This window comes from Mytilus galloprovincialis, chromosome 8 (genome assembly GCF_965363235.1).
Source record: "Mytilus galloprovincialis chromosome 8, xbMytGall1.hap1.1, whole genome shotgun sequence".
In the NCBI taxonomy this organism is placed as follows: Eukaryota; Metazoa; Mollusca; class Bivalvia; order Mytilida; family Mytilidae; genus Mytilus; species Mytilus galloprovincialis.
In genome coordinates this window covers 22,724,430-22,742,804 of record NC_134845.1, presented here as the reverse complement: position 1 = coordinate 22,742,804, position 18,375 = coordinate 22,724,430, and the positions used below count along the sequence as shown (strand labels likewise).

The following is an 18,375-nucleotide window of genomic DNA, read 5'->3' as shown; positions in this document are numbered from 1 at the left end:
TTGACCTTACCCTAACTAACCATTACTATAAAGTGTTATTGCATCACGGGAAAGATATTGTAAAAGTGGTAAATATTATATTCTTTCCTGTACTTAAACATGCTGTATCGTCAAATAATTGACAGTGGCCGCGCCGCTTATTGCATGAACAACCTCATGTATACATCGAAATGATGAACTTTAATATGTTAGCTTTTGTAAATAAATTTGTGAACCTCATATGTATTTCATATTCCAAGTAATTGACGACCATTCCATAAATATACTATCAGGAGCATTGCGAAATTTAACTGATGCACCACTAAGTTGAATTTACGTATATGTCGAGCATGCCGATGAGAGCGGACGTGATATTTTTGCAAAGCGAATCAGGTGAGTGGTTGTGTAAAAATATTTACTAAAGGCGGAAGATACAGAACATACATACATACATTGACCACGATTTCATTATACGGTTTGATATCTTGTACGCACTCAGCACATCTTCTAGTAGTGATCATGGGGATGAATAGTCTTGCAAAGTTTCATACCTAACACCATGGTGTTTTAAAGATGAAGAGGGATAACAACTTGTTTACAGGGGTGACTAAGTTTCGTTACGTTTTTCACCATGACGTTCGCGGTATGCTGTTTTAAACTACACACCTTCTGGATAATTATGTAAAATTTCATTACACAACTTCTAAAGGGCGGAATAAATTTTGGATCATCAATCGAACTCACGCACAGACAGAGGTATGGACGGACATACCGATTATAATAGGTTGTCCGCTCGATTATCAGCGGAGCTTTAATGATAAATCAAAAGAATACTAAAATTTTATAGCCTGAGAGAATAGATTTAAAATTCTGAATTTGAGTTCAAAAGGTCTCGATGACGTCAACTTGGGCAATATTCTTTATCAAAAGTTAGATAAATCGAAAATACCTCCTTATTTTAAAGATCAGTTTGTACCAATCATTTCTTATACCTATACCAAACCAATTGCATCTAGAATTTCAATCACAAACACGTATTGCAGGATCTCAATATTGACGGCTTCGAGTCTTAACCTCATGATTGCACCTGTGCTAGTTCCTAATTCACATATAATCCGGCTGGCCAAGTTATAATTACTGGTGACCTCAACATTGTCAATACCACTTCTCTGGGAAACGTGTTATCCAAAGGACGGAAATATCACATGAGCCTAAATGTATCATTCAATTTGAAATTGAACTGCAAAATACTGATGGATTCAGTCGAGGATCATCCCTTTGTAACTTTTAAGGACGCCATCATGAGTTGGTTGACCGTTATAGAATGACCGTTTAACAGATGATATCGGATATGTTTCTTATGTTGTAACAACAATTCCCTTCCCTATTCACGAATGTGACCTACCGAATTAGACTATTCACAGGGTTTGTAATAGCATGAGCAACACGGCGAGCGCAACATGTGGAGCAGGATCTGCTCACCCTTCCAGTAAAGAAAGGCTGAGGCAGATATATTGTTGACTTATAACAGATTTTCTAAGATCAGTAACTTTTAATTTGAAATATCAGTATGTTCATGCCAGTACCGAAGTACTAACTTGCTAGTTACTTTTTCTGCAGTTCCATTAGCTTAAAGATCAACATATTTGGTTTTGACCCTTTTATCAGTGGATTTGTTTCGGACAGTTTTATTTATTTCTTTTTGTGCGATCGTTTACTTTTTATGACAAGAGACAGTTTATGTCATAAATAAGTACTAAGCGTCACTCTCGTATACTCATGGATTAACTTAAAGTCATGTCGTAAATTGAGTTTTTTTCATATAATTGTTTACCATAGTAAAAAATTAGCACGAGCACCCAACAACAAACTATGATGTAGGCCTATCACTTTTCAGTAACGAAACCACAGAAAAGACTCATACATTAGACATCTTCTTATAGCGATGATTGTGAAGCTGCACCTACATTAATTAATTATCAACATGAGTAGACAAATTTGAGTATGTCTACAGTTTTAAGTTTAATCTGCTTTAAATATTCTAAAATCTTTAGATTTTTATAGTTCGTTCTTATGCTGTAATGTTACACAACTGTCCTAGGTTAGAGGAGGGTTGGGATCCCACTGACATGTTAACCATCACCACATTATGTATGTATGTTTTACATTTATCATTTCAGGACCTTTTATAGCTGAATATGCGGAATGGGTTTCGCTCATTGTTGACGGTCGTACGGTGCCATATAGTAGTTAATTTCTGTGTCATTTGGGCTCTTGTTGAGAGTTGTCTCATTGGAAATTATACATGTACAATATCTTCTTCTTATATTTGCTAACATTTTCCTAAATCTATTATTCATCTTAATGGTTACTTTTAGTTTGGAAACACCTATCAATATATTTCTTGTTTAGAAATTCTTAAAAAAAATATTATTGCACTTCGAAAAAAAGTTACTGCTATTGTAAATATTCGTTGATTTTCCAAAATAAAGAAAATTAATAAGTGACTACACCAAAAATGTACAAAATATCATTTGTCTAAAAGTTTAGCCTTATCGTATGCATGTACAAAGGTACCATTGATTGTTATTAAATACATATACATCTTGCAAACAGTGACCATTTATTTAGACAATATACGTATAGTGTCTTGAAATATGAAATTTATTTGTATTCGGCACGAAACGGGAAAATGCTCGGTTCAATATACGTATAGTGTCTTGAAATATGAAATTTATTTGTATGAGGCTTAGAAACGGGAAAATGCGAGGTTCTACCGAGCATTTTCCCGTTTCGTGCCGAATACAAATAAATTTCATATTTCAAGACACTATACGTATATTGTTTATATACTGAAATCGATAAAAAAATGAAAAAATAATAAAAAATATGAAACAAATATTATTAAAAAAAAGTGTTTGGAATTTCCCCCTTGGAGTACCATTTTGGGGTATTTCCCTATGAGAGTAGTCTAGGCGGTAAGCATTGACAATTTAAAGAATTAGAAAGGGAAAATGAGTTTAATTAATAACATTTTATAAACATGGTATATAAATTACCAATTTGAAGACATAACAGGTTTAAATTCATAAAAGTTTGACCATTGTTACTACACGTTGTCATGGTTATGACGTGACGTTGTAAGTAGGCGGGGCTTATAGGTGAGTTGAGGTCATTGACGTATAAAGCTAACGTTTATACGTATAGCTTTATCTGTATAGTAAAATAGCTGATTGCAGTATAATATAGATTACACAACATATATTTGTTATTTTAGTTGTATTTGTTTTCTGTTCAGTAAACTTGAACAATTCCCTTCGTGCCTAGTGGTCCACCTTTCTCCACGAATAAAGCAGGCCATACACAGTAATCAATGATGGAACCCTTCTTTGTGAACTCGTGATAGACATCACGATTAATGTATGATCTCCTCACTGGTCCTTCGTCTATATACATTGGTGGGTTCTGGACTACCATCAACCATGACAGATAAACACAACGGTTAAAGTAAGGCGTGTTCCAAATCTCCGAAAGAAGATCATAGTCCTTCTGGTCCCATTTCAGAAGATTAGCTTGAAACTCTGGTTTATCAACTATCATCTAAAATAAAAATTAGATTAAAGCCTGCATATTATACTTATCAGAAAGAATATTCCACATATTTGAGAAAGACATATTGTTGAGAAATAGTCACTTTCAATCTTTTGTATTGACTACATGAATTTGAAGAAGCATTATACCTATCTTACTTTTAAGTTGGATTAGTTGAATGGATACATTAAAAGTGTTTTTCTACATAGACATCAGAATGTTTACAGCTAAAACATATACCATGATGCTCTATTGACAAGTGGGTAAAGGAAACGAACCAAACAGGTTCATATTGAGTCAAACGGTTAATATATTTTACAATCTATAGACTGAAAACGTCATACTCTACATATCGTATCATTTCATTGTGTTGTGTTCTGTTTCCGAACTATTGTAACTTCTGGTGACAACGTTAGGTCCGTACATCAAATAATTATTCATTACTGCGAACAAATTAAGCTTGAAATCGTCCAGTGACTTGTTTGGCTAAAAGTATAAAATGATAACGACATCATATAAATATCGATGTTTTACTACTGTTTGGTATACGGACGGCACATGGAAAATCTTATAAACTAGTATTTATTGGAAATATTTTTGGTTTAAACTACTGGCATACCTTTTTCAAATTAACGGCGCACATAGTTGACGTGGACTTCCTAAATTCCCTGACTTGTTTCATTTCTGCTGTATGCCGCTGAAAATACAATAAAATCAACAACATCATCAGATAAAATGTAACATGAGGAAGTTGTATTTATTATCAAGTGGACTAACATTTAAAACATGCAAATGGATTAATTTTAATCGTTATGGATAATTTTGTTTGATCGGAATTAATTTGCAGAAATTTCTATATGTATCTCCCCGATAAGCTATTGCATATGCATCTCCTTGATAGTATAGTGCATCAAATATAAGTTATGGTTGTCTGAGTACAACTTTAATCGATGTTATGCGATTATCATCCCGAATTTTTCGACGGCAATTTTCAAAGCGCTTAGACAATTATAGTGCACCGTTATGATTCAAATATGATGGTAATGGTATAGAACAACCTTGCAGCTGAGTAACTCTTGACAACAACAGGCTACAATTGACAAAAATGACTGAAAAGATTTAACCAATTTCTGCCATCGCCATATTGGGATGAAATGTTGGAATGATTGACTGCTAAACATTACATTTCGAGTATTCTAAAATGCTTTCAATATATTATCAGAACAGTTTTAAACCAGTTCTAGGCATTTTATGTCAGAAAACATGCAAATAGTGTAACCTGGCAATAATTAAAGTCTTGTTTTCAAATTCTCTAACAAGTTAAAAGAGAGGGGGGGGGGGGCTATACAATGTACAGTAAAAGAAAACTCAGAGTATATGCAGTGATTTCCTTAAGGCTATAATTATGATAGGTGAATATTTATGTGAGAAAAAGTGTTTAAGGGTTTTTTCTATTTGAATAAAATGTTTGTGTAAGAGTTGTTGTCATAGCACAAGTATTGTTACCTTTGTGTCTTCTGCATCAACAAACAAAGCAGACATCAAATCTTTTGTTTGATTATCTGATATTCTTTGACAGGTCTTATAGCAATTCTAAAAATTAAAAATACGCAGCACATATGTGTATTTGCACCGTTACTTAACATAGTATTCATATGGGTATAAACATTCACCATGTTCACCATAAAGAGAGTACTATAGCAATGAAGACTAGAAAGTGAAACAAAATAAATAAATAAACCACTCAAGCAATCGATCAATCTATGACACGAACGAGTAGTAAAATTAGCTCTTATCCAAAATTTGCAATGACTATATATAAAAGTCCTAATTAAGTAAGAAATGAACATTACGTAGCTTTTAATAGCTATCAAAGGTACCATATTATAATTTAGTACACCAGACGCGCGTTTCGTCTACATAAGACGCATCAGTGACGCTCATATCAAAATTGTTATAAAGCCAAAAAAAGTACAAAGTTGAAGAGCATTGAGGATCCAAAATTCCAAAAAGCTGTGCCAAATACGGCTAAGGTAATCAATTCATGGGATAAGAAAATCACCGTGTATTGTAATAAGCCCCGCCGAATAACCCCATATGAAATATACAAAGTCTCCACGATGTTAAATATAACAAATATATAATTCCTCAAAATGTTTAGGAGGTCAGATAAGATATTTAATATAGTATGTGAGATATATTATAAAGTTTATTTATTTGTTTTACATTGTCATATCGGGCCCTTTTATAGCTAACTATACGGTATGGGCTTTGCTCATTATTGAAAGCCGTATGGTGACCTATAGTTGTAAATGTCTGTGTCATGTTGGTCTCTTGTGGACAGTTGTCTCATTGGCAATCATACCACATCTTCTTTTTATATTAGATATCTTTTTGAAGTTGGCAAAAATGGCAAAGCGGCTTGACATATATATGTACTTGTCCAGTATTGTTTAAGATTTGTTTTAAAAGTAGCTTATATAACACATTTAATTAATTACAATATACTCGAGAAAGCTCGGAGATGTAAATATTCGTCCCAAGATAACATTATAATTGTATATTTTACAAACTTTATCTAAACATTACACTTTCAGTAGTAACTTATACATGTAACTAGAACGTCATAGAGTACCTGATTTACTAGGAATAAGTGTTTTATAACAATGTGCGCCTGCCATCTCCCAGTTATTGACAACTTGTCCAATGTTTGTCTCCATTCTTCTTCGTATAGTTTACCAAACATTTCTATAATCTGTTTTGGCATAACTTGTTCATCATATTCTACATCACGCGAACGAGCACTACCAATAGAACTTAACGTTCGCCCAGCCATCTCAATGAATCTAGTAAATATTTATAGTGGATATTTGAAATAATATACTGTGTTATACATAGCATTTTTTTTAATTTCATTGAAAGAGTTGAAATATATATTAGAAATATATTAAACAATTTTTTTTTTATAAATTGAATATGTTAGGTCAGGGATCCTTTAACCTACAAAAAAAAAAACTCGAGCACTTTTAGTTTTTCAAGGATTATCGCAAAGGTTTAACCTAGTCCGTTTTTTTTAAATGATTCATTCTAAATTTCTTATTATATAAAATTATCATTCAGTCATTTTACGTCAGTTACTATTATATGTGTTACCTTTGACGAATACTTTCTTTTTCTTCCATCGTTTGTTCAAACTGGAACATCAGATTTTTCTGTTCTACTATTGCATTTATGCTGAAATTACGAATATGATATATAATTGATTAAGAAAATAACCACATTTTACTACTTCACCTTCAGTTTCTAAAATGAAGTAAGTTTGTGTCAAAAATCCAGGTCATACATGTACTTGACAAGTATTAGTAGCTTGTCAGAATTCCTTGCATTGAGAGTCACATTAATTTCATGGCGAGGTTACCACTGGACGAAACATGCTGTATCAAGTATTGCATATTTTGAGAAAAAGCAGACTAGGTAAATAAGAGTGAGTTGTTTTATAATGTGTCGGCCAGTAGAGGGTCGCAGCCAGGTTACGGCAATTTTCATAAGAGAAGAAAACTTTAAAATCCAAATCAACGGGTAGATCAGACTCGTAAGCCAAGGTAGGCATATATCTTTCGGAATAGAAACCATAAACAAATAACCCTGGTGCACCAGGTTGAGCTAGGGGGTAATCTCCCCTACTCATAAAACAGCATCTGATTACGGAAACAAGGATTAGAAAAAAATTAACTCGTCTCGTAACATCAGAATACCAGCAGAATTCTACGAATATGAACGGGACTAGTAAAGGCAACAGGAAGCTAGTCACACGAAAAGTATCCTGGATGCGAGAAACAAACTTAAATTGGGCTTTTTAAATCTCCGTACCATGTATGAGACAGGTAAAACAAGCCCAAGTGTGAACAGAAATGAAGGAAAACAAGCTACACATACTAAGTATAAGTGAATGCAAATGGACAGGGTTTGGCAATAACTTGACATATACAGGAGATATAATCATATACTCTGGTGGAAAAGATGACAAACACCAGGGGGGAGTTGCCATCATTTTCAACAAATCAGCTTCTAAATCACTCATTGAGTATAACCCAGTCAATGGCAGAATAATAATAGCAAGACTAAACACAAAACCTATAAAGACATCAATCATCCAAGTCTATTCTCCATCAAATGAAGCTGATAAAAAAAAATAAGATGGAATTTTATGAAATGCTCCAAGCTGAAATAGAGAAAATCACGAAAAAAGACCTAACAATCATTATGGGAGATTTGAATGCTAAAGTGGGGTACGACAACAGTGGTTTTGAGAGAATAATGGGGAAACATGGCTGTAGAATCATGAACGAAAATGGAGAACATCTAGTAGATTCTGTGGACTGAATAATCTTGTAATAGGTCGAACATTGTTACAAGGATGTCCATAAGCTGACTTGGGTATCACCTGGAGGCAGAGATAAAAATCAGATCGACCACATAGCAATTAACGGTAAATGGGGGAGATACTTACAAGATGTGAGAGTAAGGCGAGGCGCTGATGTTGGAAGTGACCATGATCGTGTCACAGCAAACATTAAATTCAAATTTATGAGAGCATCAGAACCTTGGAGGGTACAGAGATTCGACACAAGCAAACACATAAAAACCAACCATGACTTCAAATTAGAACTGAAGAAACGCTTTCATCTCTTAGAACAACTCAAATGTAACAACATGGAAGAAAGTGAAACAGTAGACGAACAATGGCAAGAAGTTAAAGATCTGTTTAAAAAGACCAGTGAAACAATCTTGGGTTTCAAACGCAAAAAGCAAAAAGAATGGATCATACAAGAGACATGGACGCTGATTGACAACAGGAAAGATCTAAAGAAAAAGATCTGAAACACTCACTGTGATAGACTCAATGATAGACTAATGGGTCAATACTCCAACTGTAAAAATGAAGTTAAGAAAGCCACCAGAAAAGATAAAAAAGATTTCATCGAAGGATTGGTTCTAGAGCCTGAAAAAGCTGCGTCTGAGCAAAAAATGGGCGACCTTTATCAAATTACAAAGAAACGTTGTGGTCACAAAAGAAACACCAACATACCAGTAAAAGACACACAGGGTAATCTAATAAAATCTGAAAGAGAACAAGAGAGCAGATGGATTGAACATTTCAAAGAAGTCTCAAATAGGCAGAACTAGAAACAACAGCAGACATACCCATAGCAGAACACGACCTTAAGGTAAATATAGAAATTCCATCAAGATCAGAGATTATCAGAGCAGTAGATAGCCTTAAAAACAATAAAGCCTCAGGAAACGATAAGCTATAAGCAGAACTATTTAAATCAAATCCAGCCTTAACCATGTTAACAGCGAACATTCTTCGTACACCTTTCAAAAAGATTTGGCAAAATATCAAGATACCTATAAACTGGTCAGAAGGTAATCATAAGACTGGCTAAGAAAGGCGATCTCACAAACTGCAATAACTGGAGAGGAATCACCTTATAACCAATCCCAAGTAAAATTTTCACCAAAATACTAATAGACAGAATTCAAACAGCAATTGACAACAAACTTAGAAAAGAACAGGCAGGCTTTAGAAAAGGAAAGAGTTGTTGTGACCACATATGTGTGCTACGAAACATCATCGAACAGTGCACAGAATGGCAGAGACAACTGATAATTAACTTTGAAAACGCCTTTGACAGCATACACAGAGAAAGCTTTTGGAAGATCTTAAGATACTATGGAATACCAGCAAAAATAGTACAACTTATCAAAATGAATTTAGCCGGAGTTGAGAATCCGTGTAAATCGGATTTGGTTATTTCTGTGAAGGAAGGATCTTTGAGATCTGTTGGACACATTGTGGTTAAGAAAGAACCTATAACACCAGAAATTTTGTATTAAATTGTTATGCTTTATGGTAACGATAAATCTAATCTTAAAGATGTTAGAATAGCATGTATGTGCCTTATAAGTTTTGCTGGATTTTTGAGGTATTCAGAATTAGCAAATCTAACAATGAATTCAGATGCACTGTGGGAACTTCATCAAACATTAGTTTTCTAGTAAAATTCGGAGTTAGACAAGGCTGTGTTATGTCTTCCCTTCTACTCATAATAGTTGTTGATTAGGTAATGAATTCCACCATCAGCAGTAACAACACATGCATTAGTTGGACTCTTTTTAACTACCTAGAAGATCTTGACTATGCAGATGATCTGGCCTGACTGTAGACTCTAGAAAAACACATGCAAGACAGCAACACTAAGTTACAAAAGAATGAAAGTATGATTGGATTGAATTTCAACATCAACCAATCAGAAGTCATGCCTTTTAATACCTCAGAGCCTCCTGTAATAAATTTAAATGGGACACCCCTAGATTGCACTTCATCTTTCACCTACTTGGGCAATATAGTAACATCTGAAGGAGGAACAGAAAAAGACATCAGAGCCAGAATAGGACTGTATTTTTAAAACTAAGACACATCTGGAAGTCAAGCAACATCAGTAAGAACACCAAAATTAGACTATATAACAGTTGTGTACTAGCCGTGCTACTATATGGGGTAGAATGCTGGAGAATGACAGAAAAAGACATCAACAAGCTCTCCAGTTTTCACAACGGTTGCCTTAGAAAGATCATAAAGATATTCTGGCCGCGTAAGATCACCAACATAGACCTCCATGAAACAATAGGATCCAACAACATGGAGACTATATGGAAGCAGAAAAGATGGAGATGGATTGGTCATGTTCTTAGAAAACCATTAGAGGATTTGGTCAGAGTCGCCCTAAGATGGACACCTGAGGGGAAAAGAAAGAAAGGACGCCCCGTTAACAAATTGGAGAAAAACAGTTGAAGGTGAAATGAAGGAACATGGAATCAGCTGGGGTGACATTGAAAAGAAAGCAAAGAACAGAGATGAGTGGAAAGATCTAGTCATTGCCCTATGTGCCTCCGGGCATAATAAGGGCTAGGTAGGTAGGTAGTTTAATAATTAACATTCCCGTAAAACGACATGTCTATAAATTTTACTGCAAAACTAATTGTGTTACTCCAATTTCGAAGATTTTTATTTGGTCAAGAAACAGGATATAGAAGATATTTATAAGTGGTCCCATGTTATGACAACTTTCAAAGTGTATATCAAAACCGAAATGCATCTAGGAACAACATACTTTTATTTTGATAAAATCCATATAATAGGTTTACGAGAACATAGTTTTTCCTATAAGAGACAATAAAAAAAACTTTTAAATACATTGTTCACAAATGTGCAAAATTCGTTCAGCAACATTCAAGAAAATGAAAATGATAAATCTATCATTTGTTCGTTTTTTTAAATGAAGTTGATCATGCATAAACTGTATACCAAATCGTATTAAAAATCTGTGACGTCATCCATAATCTTGATATATTGATAACGGTGCATAATATTTGCGCGTCTTCCATTATATATATGCGTTTCAATAAATTACACGTATGCCTTAAGCTGTTACTAGATTTGCCATGATCCCTTTATATATATTTTTTAGAATTCAGTATGAATAATATATAAAGTAAATTAGCACATGTTTTCAAATCAAATCATTTATACATGCAGTCATATCTACTAGTATTATGAAAATAAACAATTCGGTTATAATAATATGAATTATCTTTATTCTTTACCTAGTTTACCTGTAAAACACATGCGAGCAAATGAAACCAAAGGCTGCGCGCAGACATATCTTTTTAAAATTCCTAAATGTGCGCAATATAATGCGCCAAATGATTGTCACTTATATTTTATAACATACTTTTCTTGCTTGAGAGATTTTATGACAATAGCAATATCCCCAATAGTTTGATGAAACTTGTCCGTCTTTGCAAATATCTTCTGTTCAGCAACAATACTGCTAGATACTAAAGTTTGTTTGGAATAGTCATGCAAAACGTCCATTGTTTCTAGCATCTCAGTCAAATTGTACTGGAGTCGTCTGTAAAATGACAAATATACCAACCATTACAAATTAAATAACACGGCAAGAACGGTCCATACGAATTTCAAGATTTGTCTTGAAAACAAAATTAGACTATAAGTAAGACTTTTAAAAACTGCTGCCGATTTATGGTATCCTTTTTGTGATCTGTCTTGTAATTTAGATGGCATAGACATGCATGTAGTAGTTTTACTGTATTAATAATATGTTGTGAAAGAAGTGTCATTCGCGAAAAAGTGACTTTTCCAAAGTGAATAAGTTGTTTAAAGTTGTATTCAACGTTATTTTTGTGGTATATATGTTTACTAAACATTGTATTGTTTGATTAATTATTGATTGCTATATGTTGTGTACATTTATTTAAGATTAATTTAAATGGTATGTTGACAGATCATCAACAATTAAACTGAGCATCATAATGGATGTGGATATTTCTTATAGATTGACTTATTTATTGTTGGCTGCTACACGTCTACATTTCGTTTAGACACTTGTCCAGTTGTATAATTTATTTATAATACTTGCTGAATTTCTCGTTCTTTTTCTTCAATCTCGTCTTGTAATCTTCTGACATACTTCTTACTGGTACGCGGTTCCTCTCTTTGTGGATGTTTGGTAAACAGCTTATGGATTCTAGTGGTTCCGGATGTTGATACATTGACGGAGGCACTTACTGTTCTTATGGTGTATAATGGGAAAAAATATTCTGCATTATAACACATATAATAGTAGGACATATGACAAACTATAAAACAAACAGTACTGTCTATTAACTGAGTGTTATAAAATTATATTAAATGCTGTTTCTGCTAATTTGTTAGAATCAAATCCCGATAAAATCCATATTGATGACGAACACTGATAATATCAACCCCCCCCCCCCCCAAAAAAAAAAAAAACGTTGTTTAATAAAGAAAGTCCGTATACAGAATATATTTAAATTTGATAAAATGTAGATTTCTCCTTTGGATGGAGTGACATGTATTTTCAAACGGGTCAGGGAAAACCTGTTGTATTAAAGCTTTCTTTAATTTCTCTCAACTATAAAAGGGTAATATTATTAGTTATCTTGGTGTAATCAGGGGTGTACAGAATTTTACACCGTTGTTGAAAATTCATACACCCTGAGGCGAAGATAACGAATTTATTTCTTTTGAAATATTCCTTTCCTTATTTTCATACTAAGTTGTAAAATTCTGATGAAAATTTTACACGACAAAAGCAAAGTGTGTCTCACATCATTTTTGTTTATAGACGATGTAAGCAAAGTGTGCCGCAAAAATTAAAAGACCATTTAAGATAATAAATAGAAGACGAAAGCAAAGTAATATTTTGCACCTTTTAACCATTTTAACCTACAGATGACGAAAGCAAAGTGTGCAACCATGACTATTTGACTTGAGGCAATTTTAGGTTACAGACGACGAATGCAAAGTGTGCAGTTAAGATCATTTCAGGTTACAGACGACGAATGCAAAGTGTGCAGTAAAGACCATTTCAGGTTTCAGACGACGAATGCAAAGTGTGCAGTAAAGATCATTTCAGGTTACAGACGACGAATGCAAAGTGTGTAGTCAAGACCATTTAAGATATTAGGTGTGCATCCAACACTGTTTTTTTTAATAAACATACATGTTCAAACATATAAATTTTTATTTATATTTTAACTTAACAATTAACATGATAAAAAGTCATGTATAACATTTTGAAAGGTTCATAATTTGTCTATAAACATCTGATGACGTGTTTTAATGCTTGAAAACTATTTCCACTTTTCCGATATTACAGTTACTGAATATTGGTCCCAATGGCTTGTTAGAAGTTTTAGTAATTGTCAAATTTTGACTGCACTCAACTTGACGATCTCCAATTTCTGAGAAACATTCATTTGAGAATAGCTGATTTATGTCAAAATCATTTAAATTGTTAATTTCATCCAAATTACATGTAGGAGGTGGTACTAGTTCATTTGAAAAGTTTTGATTGGGAATTGGAGGAAATGTTAACATTCCGTGTGCTTTTGGAGCAGTTAACATTTTGTGTGCATTCGGAGCAGGTAACTGCAGTTGAGGTGTAGTCGTGGTAGCTGAAGGCTGTATCAACTTTTGAATGGCTTGGCCCATTTCTTCTTTTTCTTGGTCCGACACACGATGATAAACAGCTAAAGAGTTGACAGATTTGTGGCCTGTCACAGCCATAATTTGTGAATCTGCAAAATTGTTCTTGAATAAGGCTGTTGTACCGGTGGCCCTTATTGAGTGATTGGTATAAATCTTGGATAAATTGCAAGCTTTACTCAGTTTTGTCATGAAAGAACTTATAGAGTCTCTACCGAGCCCCTGTTTTGTATACCACACACTGTCATTGTCAGAAAAAGTATCTTTGGGACGCTGCCAAAGTCGATTATTATCAGGGTGCAGTTTGGAAAGAAGCTTTTCAAAAGAAGTTACAGGACACAGGGGCGAGTCCTTGTTTTCTGTCATAAAACCACCAAAATTCTCCTTTTCATTGTATCTTCTATTTTTAACTAACTCATCCCTTGATTTTTTAACAAATTTTACTCCTGTATTTGGATTTACATCAACGATAAATGTGTCCTTTGTCATTTCTGGTATGTTTTCAAGCCCTCTTCGGCAAAAATACAGACGAATGTCCATTTGTACCTTGTTCAGCAAACCACATGGTGTGTCAGTTGACATATGGATACTCGAATACAGTTTGTGTATGTCACACTCCTCAATCGCAGGGTAGTGCTGTACATCTCCCTTTCCAAGTGTTTTGAGCTCAGACATTGCCGTCTTAAAGATTTCATTTGACGACAAAAATTCTGTGTCCTTTATTATATCAAAAGTTTTTAAGTGCGGCGGAGCCTTCAGGTGCCTATTTAGACCATATCTAAAATTTTCAAGAGATGAGGTTTTATACATGTGTCCATCAGACGTACGGGTGTCCAAATAAAAACTACTCAAAACAACATTCAGTTCACTCGGTGAGTAATTTTCGAACTGCGGATCTTCTTCTTTTTCTGTTAGGTACGCCCTAAGCATGTTTGCACTCTTTTTGTTTGATTTTGCAGTGTTTTTTGGCACAACATTTGCCCTTTTAACCAAAATTTCCGCTTCAGTATGACAGGCAAATCTTTTCGTCGCCATTGAAGCAGACGTAAACAAATAGTTACTTCCCCTTTACTGCTTACGCAAGCGAAACAGTGCATTGAAATTAATTCGGAATAACAATTGTGATTACTTTTTCGAATAGAAAAGGTAATAAATAACACATTTTATAATGTTTTTCAAAGGAAATTTATGTAACTCTATTATTTATTACTGCAGCGCGTAGTTAAATATTATTTTTTTTTATCCCCGGGTGAACAAGGGTGGGGTATTATTTACACCCGGGTAGTTAACCAATCAGATTTCAAGATTATTCCTTCATAAGAAATAACATATTTTACCTCCGGCCCATTTTGTAAGTATGTGCCTGTCCCAAGTCAGGAGCCTGTAATTCAGTGGTTGTTAATTTGTTTTTTGATGAGTTGCACATTTGTTTTTTTGTTTCTTGTACATTGATTATGCCGTTAGATTTCTCGTTTGAATTATTTTACATTTGTCATTTGGGCCATTTGATAGCTCACTATGAGGTACGGGCTTTGCTCATTGCTGAAAGTCATAAATTTCAGTTGAAGAAGAAAAAAGTGCCCACGTATTTTGTGGATTTTGAAAAAGGGAATAAAGACTTATATTGTCGTTAATTTGATTCCTTACCCCGGTGATGGTTCACGGCTAGCAACACCTGACACGGCATATACTCCAGTACTGAAAGAAAAAAAAAACAATATTGATTTTAGTGTGACTACGTTTAACCTTTTGACGTCCGCAAACTAACACAGCTGCTAAAATTATTATTTTTATAAAGAAATATTGTTAGTCTAATAAACAAGAGAGAGAGGTTACGATAATACAAAAAGTTATAATACAAACATTAACAGAGTTGTTCATGTTATATGTTTATAAAGTTATAAACTTTTAGATTGGTGAACTCTAAAAAGCAGAAGATTATATTTTCAATTCCAGGTTTAAGTTATTTGTAGTGCAGCACACTGTTTTTCAATCCGTTTTCAAAACTATTTTCGATGTAAACGACAAACATATTAAACGTCAAATATTTGTATGATGCAATAAAAAATGTTAATTTCATATTATAAAATGTAGATATATTTGAGTTAAAATTCAATTGTTAACTGCTAGCTATTTTATAGGCTGTCATTTCATATGAGATCATATAAAAAATAAACAATTTCAAATCGATAAAATTGATAGTATTATTTATGTGTATTTGTTTTAATTTAAAAACAATGCATTTAAATATTTGATCCTTTCTTTTTTAGTTTTTAAATAAACTACATTGATTTGTTTGTCCATGTATAGTTGCCATCGACCCATGACATCGTAGTTCCAACAGAAGTGATATTTGTTTACAGTGTTACATGTCATATGTATCACACGGAACATTAGGCTTTTCATACTTTAGGTTTAAATGACTTTATTCAAAGTTTGGCTTTAAATCGTGTTGTTATTTAACCTAATTAACTTAATTGTTCTAACATTTTATGAATCAACGGTAGTTTTGTTCAAGGTTTATCAACCCAAACTTTTAAGATACTTACACAGAGCTTAGGAATTCTAGTAATGACGCTACATCCTTTTCCACAAACTCTTCATAATGTAATATCTTATCATGAGGGAGAAAGTTTGTCTCAATAGCTTCAGGAAAATTCATGTTTTCATGATCATGAACATAATCGCTGAAACCTAGTAAAAATGGAACCGAATTCATCTCATTAGCGACTGGACCTAACTTGTCCCGGTTTTTGTCCCATGCCTTGATGCAGTTTTCCAAATCTGAGATATATTCCTTGACAATTTTCTTTTCTTCCCTCTGTTTTTCCTGGACAACATCAATAAGTGTTGTTTCAAGTTTCTTTATCAAGTCTGTTACATCTTGTATTTGTTTCTTATTTTCTGTTTCAGATATTATATCATGTAAATCGGTAACAAGCTTTACGGCGGTTTCAATGTCATGGTTAAGGTTAGTCAATAAACTCCTAACTATGGCGGCACATTTAGTCCAGGCTGTTGGAATGGATTCTATGTCATGATCAGCATGTTTATTAGAACAGCAGTCTTGACAAATCACATCTCCACATGTTCCGCAAAATCTATTGTACTCGCAGTTATGCTCGTCGCAAACATATTTGATGACACATGGATTTTTTCTGCTGTTTACTTTATAAGAGTCTTTTTGCTTTGCAGCGTCTGCAATTAACCCGGCCTCGTCTTTACATGCATGTCCATGATTACAAGCGTTACACAGATGGCGTGAACACTTACTGCAATATGTGTCATATCTCAACGTAAAACACAGATCACACTGCTCTGGGTGAATGGAATCCATGTTATTTTAAATAGGTTCGTCATTTAAATGTAAATATAAATTTGAACACAGACAAAACGTACCATGCAAATCGCTGAAATGAATGCGTCCCATGTCATAAATTTGATTGTATTTCAATGAAGAATTTTCTTTTTCTTTTCAGTTTTCTTTTTTGTATTGTTCTGTCTCATAACCATTCTAAATATACAAGTTGTTGCTACATGTAGCTATTTTAGAATACATATGCATCTACTTTATGTTTCGTATACCTCCTATGTTAAGTACGATGCAACAGTATTGAATTCTTAGGATTCCACAACAGATTCTTTCAATAAAAATCGAAATTAGACGGGACAAAAATTGATGACTATAGTCAGCTATATTTTAAGAGATGATATTGTTATGAGATCTTTAACTATGAAGCAAACCAATGGAAAATCCCAAGACCATCAACACTTAACACTCGTCTCAACGGGGACAAAATATGACAACAAAACTAACATATACAGTATTATTACCCCCCCCCCCCCTTGTTTCCAACAACAGGCTTGGAAGACAAAACTTAGCAATACATTATTATTATTACAGCTTGGACTATTACTGGTACACTATTTTGAGACTGATATATCATTTTCTTTTTAATATACTAAAAAATAACAACACAAAAGACTAGAATTACTTTAAATAGAGCTCAAACATTCATATCCACACTTTAACTTCTATGCTATCTGAAATCCAACAATTGTACTTATTCATTTAAAAAGTTATGGTAGATATTTGACAACCGCAATGTAATAGTTTTTTTTCTGAATCCAGTGGTTAAATATATTAAGCACAATCCAATAATCTAATTTTTGCAATGAACCAAAATTGCTTGCAATCATCGAAACCGAGGCCATTGTATATTATACTTATTTTGCTTCTTTTGATTATACGAAGACAATTCAAAAAGAAATAATTCAAAGCCTTAATTCGAGAGAGAAAAAAACAACAGAAAGACCTATTTAAAAAAAAGACAAAAAGACAACTAACAATTCACAAAACAATACACAATAAACATCCGATTGAGAAAAACAAACCTCGTCAGGGTGATCCGGATAGGAAAGCACGTTCTGCACCACAATTGACACCTGTCGTGTTGCATATACATATAATAAGGTAAAAACAAATATAGTAGAGAGTATTAACAAACCACCATAATTTAAGGGTGTAGTTATGTGAAATAAAAAACTTCTAGAATTAAAAATCGACATGCAATTCAAAAGAGCATCTGGTAACTAAAAAAATATTGATAGGTTATGGAACTCTTTTAACTATAATTGACGTTTTAATTAATGGCGGGAGAAGGCAAACCCGGGGTTTTACCTTACATTTATATGTAACCATTTCA

At 33.6% G+C, this 18,375-nt stretch overlaps 1 protein-coding gene across 1 annotated transcript; it reads right to left on the bottom strand.

Annotated features, from left to right (window-relative positions):
- Positions 1–2,988: 2,988 nt before the first annotated feature.
- Positions 2,989–17,427, bottom strand: LOC143085334 (uncharacterized). Its single transcript, XM_076261616.1, has 9 exons — positions 16,219–17,427; positions 15,317–15,367; positions 12,078–12,230; positions 11,370–11,549; positions 6,724–6,804; positions 6,206–6,416; positions 5,077–5,163; positions 4,190–4,267; positions 2,989–3,579 (listed from the first exon to the last, which is right to left on the bottom strand). Exons 1-9 carry the CDS (start codon positions 17,004–17,006, stop codon positions 3,274–3,276), a joined length of 1,935 nt encoding a protein of 644 aa, XP_076117731.1. The 5' UTR covers positions 17,007–17,427; the 3' UTR covers positions 2,989–3,273.
- Positions 17,428–18,375: the final 948 nt, after the last annotated feature.